General features: G+C 48.2%; 1 protein-coding gene across 1 annotated transcript in view; it reads left to right on the forward strand.

Annotated features, from left to right (window-relative positions):
- LOC131207193 (uncharacterized) overlaps positions 1-4,888 on the forward strand; it is a 33,244-nt gene extending 28,356 nt beyond the window's left edge. The window contains exons 18-21 of the mRNA XM_058199804.1: positions 99-300; positions 4,177-4,363; positions 4,444-4,611; positions 4,682-4,888. Of these exons, the coding sequence (XP_058055787.1) occupies positions 99-300; positions 4,177-4,363; positions 4,444-4,611; positions 4,682-4,888 (764 nt within the window). The remainder of the gene's footprint in view (positions 1-98; positions 301-4,176; positions 4,364-4,443; positions 4,612-4,681) is intronic.
- Positions 4,889-7,540: the final 2,652 nt, after the last annotated feature.

The raw sequence follows: 7,540 nt of genomic DNA on the forward strand, positions 1-7,540 counted from the left end.
CTCTGTGTGCGTGTGTAGCATCGATGTACAAAAAATACCATTCCCAGCCACTGGCGTGCGGAACTGACACTGTTTTGATAATCAATTTCATTCAACATATGAAAAAGGTCGTAAGCGACGCATGGGTTTTGGTAAGCGTGGCAAGAACTCGTTCACCGTGCACCGCAGCGAGGAGGTGCTCCCGGGCGAGGTGCGAGGCGGCGGCTGTGGTGGTGGCGGCGGTGGTGGCGGTGGCGGCGGCGGCCTATCGCGGGGCTCGTCCGCCTCCAGCGACGGCGAAGGCAGTGCCGACGGTGACAGGTTCGCAGCCCTACGCTACCTACGCTATCCGTTACCGGTTTCCGGTTTGTTTGCTTCCGCCATTTTGTTTGCCGTTGTTTTACGTTTTTTTGTTTTGGTTTTGTTAGTTTTACTTTTGAGTTCTCGTTTTCGGTTCCCCACCGGGGGCCGGGTCCACCCTCCAACCACTTTCCCAGGTCCCAGCTTCCTTCCAAGTTCTTTCCCAGGTTCCCGACAGACCTGCGCTCTGGAGAGTTCCCGAGGACGTAGGTCTCCTTTGGATGCTTCTTCGCCGAAGCGTCACTGGACTCCGGTGAAACGGACTGGGGGCTCTTCAGGGTCGCACGGCACGGCCTTGGGTTCCCGTTCCTCCATTTTTTCTTCGCTCGAATTGTCGTTCACTAGCGTTTTCTTAGCGACCCATAGTAGACGGTAGTGGAACTAGTGTAACTCCTCAAACAATCTGACAATGCGAGATGCGTTGATGCGAACGAAAAACAGTTTTCACCGCCTGCCTCGTTCTAATCGGTCGCACCACATGTTACGCTAACACGAGTTTCGAGCGCCCTGTGTTTGACCCGCAACCGGAACTGGAACGGAGAGTGGCCCGAGAGTGACATCGACGTGAGCGTTACGGGGAGAGATTCCGACTGCGCGCCTGAATGGCCTTAGGCTAACCCCTACTCACATGCATAGACACGTACACCCATCTGGAGCGCTTGTAAAGAGACGTTTAGCGAGCCTCAATGCATTCTGTTAAATATGTACACATAACAGTTCACTTTCAGCATACCTCCATCAACACACACACACCCACACCAGCCCCCCCCACAACACCCACCCACACACACAGCTTGACTAGATGCGCGCGAGCAAGAAAAAAACTATTACTAATGTCCTTGTTCGTAAATGTTTCGTTGTTCTGTTGTTGATCTTGTTTGTTCCAGAATGTGTGGGCTGTTTTGGGTTTGGTTTCCGTCGGTCGTCCTCGTCGTCGTCGAGGGGGAGGGGGTGGGACTGGTCTGCCGATCCGGGAGCGTTCCCTGCCCATGTTTCAACCCTTTGCGCGATCGTGCGTTAGTTGTATAGTTACTCACTAGCTGTTCGTTTGACATTTCGATTCTTGGAAGCTTGGAAGTGTTTTGTTTCGTTCGGATAGATTTGAGCTGTTGTCCGTTTTTAGTGTCCCAATCGATGGTGTTGTACAAAGTGAATCGCTTTCGCTGATCGGACAGGACGCCCCCCCGGAAGTCCACCTTAAGTTGTCACTAGGAATTCGGTACAGCAGCTCGGTAGTAAAAAGTTGGTTGTTAGTGGTCTGGCGTTGGGTTGGGTACTGCTGGTATTCTTCTGCAACGTCGTTGAGCGGAGTGGATCGGATAGACTGGCGTGTCATTGTTAACCTGCCAACCGAAGAGTGTATCACCGCCATCATCTTCATCTTGCCATCCGCCAGACCAGGGCGTGTCGTCCTCATCTTCATCCTCGACGTCGCAGCGCAAACGGGCGTCAGCCGGATCGATCCAACGGTCGGTCGAGGTCACGCCGATCCCAGCACAGTCGGCAGCGTATCGAGCGGGAAGCCTGCACTCGATCTCGAGCTCCGAAGGCTCCTCGTAAGTGTGTGTTTCATTGTTGAAGCCTGTGCTGGCCGGTGGCGGGCAGTGTTGCTGAACTGATCCATGTTACGTACTTTGTGTTCTGTTCGTTGATTCGCCTCTTGCAACTGTTCTTTCCTTTCCCTCTCTCTCTTTCTCGCTCTTTTTCTCTTCTTTCTCTGCGCTCTCGGTGTCTATCTAATGGTCTCTCTGTCTTTTGCTCTTTCTCTCTATCTCCATCTCTCTCTCTGTTTCTGTCTTCTTCTCTATGCTACTCCGCCGTTTCACTCTCACTCGCTCTGTTTTCTTTTGCCGTGTGCCATTTTGCCTGTCTGTCTGTCTGACTGTCTGTTTGTCTGTTTGTCCTTTTTGATCTTTCTCTCCAGTGTCCGTGCCAATCTGTTACCATCGTCTATTGCTAATCTATTGCTCTTTTCTTGCTTGTGTATCAAGTGCATTCAGAGGCTCTCGTTGTCGTAGCTTGACGCGTCCTTGCATAGCTATCGCGTGTTAGATGTTGTTTTTCTCGGTGAAACTCGATGCAGTTGTGGTCACACAATTTTTCGTATTGTTTTGTGCACTTGCGCAAAAGTCTGCGCAGCTTCCGGAGGTGGTTACTGTTTGTGTGCTACTAACGTTCAACGGTTTCATCTTCTCTTCTATCAGAGGGCGGAGGGCTGCTAGAGCTGCTTTCTGTTTTCTATTCTCCAAGCGGGGTCTTACTGGGCTGTTGTGCTTTGCATGTTTTCATCTCTTCATTAGGAGGTGCGAGTGCCCTTTCCATTTGTTTGATGTTGACTTTTATCTGGCCAGATCATAGATTCGTGCTTATTCGTTACGAATACACTCTTATATAATACTAACCTATCTTCACCGTTAACCATCAATCATTTTTCATATTTTTTTCTATTTTTTTGTCAAACCAAATTTCCTTTTATAGCAAACATGTGTAAATAAAAACCATTCAAAAGCAATATGTAGGTAGTTTAAATCGTGAACCGTCTTCCTTCGAGCAGCCCTGAGTAGTAGCGCTGTAGCGCTGTGTAACGGAAGCGAATAGCTGCCCATCGTGTAAATAATGATTCATGTCCCCGTTGTCCATCAACAATACGGATATGCATGACGACATAACTTGCACCAATGTAGTTAGTAAGGTAGTTTGCTTCGTAGAACGCTCCACCACACAACACACCACTATATACTATCTATCTCTCCCTGTAAAGCTTCAACCGACCTGAACTCGCTCTAGTTTCAGTAAGTGAAAGTTACGGAAGCGAAACCTATGGACAATACCAGCCCCTTCTTAAGTGTGTTACCGAATACGTGTACCCTCTCTAGGCCGCGTGCGTTACAATGTGGAATGTGTTCCCCTTAACTACGCCTCTGTCACTCCTATGCCCCAGCCCTATCGATAGATCCTCTCGTCGGCCTCGATCAACGCCGCTCCGTGTTTCTGTGTTTGGCCACTGTTACCTCTGGTGTCATCACGTGTCCATCTGCTCCGTGTACTGGAGGATACCCTACCGTAGCAGATCCTACCGCGCTCCTGTTCCTAGTGGTTGTGCGATGGATCTCTTTTCGCTCTCTGAGCTACTACTAATACTTTCAGTCTGACCTACCCCTTTTGAGAATGTAGCGTACTCTCGTGTTTCCGTAATGTTTGCCTCACTACATCCTGTTTTTCAGATTGTTTGTGTGAACTGACCAATGCTATCAAATATCAGTCCCGATTCGTTTCGCTCTCATCGATCACCGACTACCATCGCTCTACCGTTTTCTGTTTTGGTTTGAAAAAAAGAAACATTCTCTTACGTTTTCGCTAAACTTTATCCTTTCTTCCATCGCGCAATAATTAACTCGATCTGAGTTTACTTTTTGAATCTCTAATAACCGTGCGTGTACGTGTGCATTTAGGTGTGCTTGATGTCAATGTGTTTGGTTCATGATTTCGTTCGAATCCGGACCTTCGGACCACTAGAAGCAGCTGCCCACCAGAGGGGCGTGAAAAAACAAAGCGACCAATCAGACCGTCACAACCGTCTCTTGGTCGACCACTGTTTTTTCACAGTTTGCACAGATTATTGTTTGTTTGATTATTGTTTCCAAGATTTACTAGGATCGGTAGGCCTGGGTATCATAGGTGTGCCCAGGATGTATTGGGTTGCTTTAGAGTTTGTTTCTTTGGCCACCACCATTGGCCGGTGATCGGACGATTAATACGCTTCCCTTGTTTGTCCCCCTCCCCCCCCGTCGACTCAACATCGGCCTCGTCTCGTCGGACGTTCACGCACACGCTTAGGTGGTCACCTTCGTTGCGCGTAGCGGGTGATACCGGACCTTTGTCGGACTTCATCGATGGTTTGGGACCAGGACAGCTAGTTGGACGCCAGGTACTGGGTGCTCCTGCCTTAGGTGATATTCAACTGTCTATGTGCTATCAGAAGGGTTCGTTAGAGGTTGAAGTGATAAGAGCGAGAGGATTGCAGGTGAGCGGATCGACCCGAGACGGCGTGCGCTGATCGATTCCCACTAATCCTTGGGTGGCATTTTTGTGTTCCGGTTTCAGGCACGTCCTGGCTCAAAAGTACTTCCAGCGCCTTACGTTAAAGTGTATCTAGTTTCCGGTAAAAAATGTATAGAAAAAGCAAAAACAACGACTGCTAGGAAAACGTTAGATCCACTATATCAGCAACAACTAGTGTTTAGAGAACCGTTTGCAGGTTGCATACTTCAGGTAAGGATCGCCCGGTTTTCCGTAACTGAACGCCATGGTTCACTCACTTCTCCGTCTTTCTTGCTTGCAGGTTACCGTGTGGGGCGACTATGGTCGGATGGAGGGCAAGAAGGTATTCATGGGCGTAGCCCAGATAATGCTGGACAACCTCAACCTGTCCCACATCGTCATCGGCTGGTACAAACTGTTCGGCACGACGTCCCTGGTCAGTGGGCCACCCAGTCTGGGCCTGTCTAGACGATCCTCGATTGCATCACTTGATTCACTCAAGCTGTAAAGCCTATCGAAACCTCCTTCCCTCTCTGTCTATCTCTCACCGCAACCACCACCACCTCCACTATTTTCTATCTTCCTTCTCATCCTTCAATGCATCCACCCGGCCATTCTCTAGAACTAGCCCACGTACACCGACACACTAGCCCACACGGCACACCGACAGAAGCGCTCATACTGTTACGCTTTAGCGTAGTGTCTGTGTTGAGATGTTTTCCGGTTTTTGTTGTTCTGGTTTTACGTTACTGTGTTCGTGGTTTGTGTGCTCTATCACTACTACTACTACTACCACTACTAGTACTACTTCTGCAGCGGACCATACTGGCAACGGTTAAGTTAAATAAAGACACACCGCTCGAGTGTGGCGAGCTTTAGTTTATGAGGAGAACACACTAGTTAGTACACTTCTTCGTTGCTACAACCGAGCACTGTTAGAGAACGTCTTCGATTCCGACGAATCCACACTCCACAGGCCTACGGACCCAGGGAGGTACAGGTCTCAACGAAGAAGCGCAATACTGCGTGATGATCTTGCGCTAGTCCCCAGATGGTCCTGCTTTGGGCATGGATAGCTCGTTTGCCTCCGAGCAAACGCTACGTTAGCTTCATTAGTGTTACTTTGCAGTGTTCTCATTTAACTAGCTCTGTTGTGTATCCTGCAAAGTCCCGTAACACACCGGCACACCATCCCAACTGCCCGTCCCCGAAATTGTACTCTCAATGCCTCTTCCCAAACACCCTGCTAAACACAACGGATGGCCATGGTGCGCTCGCCGGTGTAGACGAGCAACGGCTCACTCAGCTCTGCACACTGCAACCCCTGACACTGTGCCACTTTCCTTGCTGCAAACTGTAACTAGTAATGTCATCACGCATAAAACAGAACAAAAACAAGCCAAACCAAAACTCACCTTGTTTTTCCATATTCGGTATCTTCTCTATAGGTACGTTTGACCAAAAAAAAAAAAACTTTAACAACTTTTGCACGTCACTTTCTCATTCTGTACTTTAGTATCCTTCATTCAGTTTGAGGTCACCCATGTAGCCGAAAATCAATATCTTCTTTGATTTTAGTTTCGATTTGTGTTACTACCTTACACTTCTGCCAGATACGATCGTAGCAGGCGTTGATTGAGAGTCCTTAGTGATTGCATGCTTGCAGCCAACTCGTAGACATTTGGTTCATTCTAGTACCCGTGCTCGCACTAGGACCTCATTTGCCTTCCCTATTAGAGCAGCGTAGGGCTTTCGTTTAATCTTCCGTTGATGCTGTCAGGGTGCAAATCTTGAGCAGTTGGCTATGGAGCATTGAAGTGGTACTAACCCGTTTCGATTTGTTTCCGATCCTTCCTGTGGCACAGTAAAAACCCAACACTTCATCTCACTATCTATTGTCCGTGCTGTGTCAGAGATGCGCATCTCTACTCAAAGTGATTCAACACACTCATCATCGTCACCTCCGGAGCGTTATCGCAACCGGTGACACTTTATCAGCTTACACACCTATAGGGGAACCATGTGCCCTCCGACCTGCGATCGAAACCGTGACGGCCTTATGTTCGCGAAGGGACTGAGTGAGAAAGGGTTCCGACGAACGATCGGACGGAGCACGAAGTAACGCCAAAAGCTGGCCCGACGGACGGACACGAATGAAGCTGATCCTTCTGAAGCCGCGCCGCAAACAGCCAGCGACCGACGGCGAAGGGGACGACGGATTGAGGGCGCTGCTGATATTAATTGTTTTAATTATTCACTAATCGTACATAATTAAACAAAAAAGAACACAAGATTTTCTCTTTAAATCATGCAGGGTTGTTGCAAAAGGTAGCGAGACGATCGTGAGGCTATAAAACAAAAACTTAAACAAAAAAGACATCAAATCTATGCAAACTGCAACTTATACAAGGGGCATGCAAGCAAACAAACAAACGAACAAACAAACAAACAAACCACTTATCTCACTAGGCATAGTGAAACTAGCGAACGGGGCGAACGAGGCAGTGGAAAACAAGAAACTCAAATCTGTGAATTTACTAAAACCAACATATTATCCGATACCGAAACACAAAGTAAAAGACAAATGAAAAAAGAGAGGTATAAATTAAGCCGCAAGAAAGGTGCAAAACAGAGACGAACTTACTTTAAAGCATTACAAAACAGCAAAAAAAAAACAAATCGTAAATCTTGTAATAAGCACGCTTCAGAAGGGGGAACGTAAACGATGGACGTTGAGGAGTCGATTCGAGAAGTTCAAGCATAAAAACGGGTGCATCGGTGGCCATCGGAATGCAAATCAAAAAGTGTAACGGTTCTGCAGCACGTCGCAAGCAAATGATGGTAAAACGGAATGGAAAGAAGTATGTCCAAAAGGCTCCTTCTCTAGGCTAGGCTCGCGGCACCCACGAATTCTAGCCCTTCTGGGTCTGGGCGTTGTGGCGTATGTTATGTGCTGCCTTCTGTTGTCGACACACGCCTCCCAAACCAAACACTAGTGTTGCAAGGATCCTTCCATTTGCCTAATGTGCCGGTCGACTGGTTGCGAAGCCGGTTTGCTAAATGCGCCGTAATTGTTTACCCATCACACAAGGTACCTAAGTACTGATGCCCTTGCCTTCGGTTCTAAACAGAGCGTCTAGTATCGTGGGGTATGTTCAAC

This window comes from Anopheles bellator, chromosome 2, assembly GCF_943735745.2.
Source record: "Anopheles bellator chromosome 2, idAnoBellAS_SP24_06.2, whole genome shotgun sequence".
NCBI lineage: Eukaryota > Metazoa > Arthropoda > Insecta > Diptera > Culicidae > Anopheles > Anopheles bellator.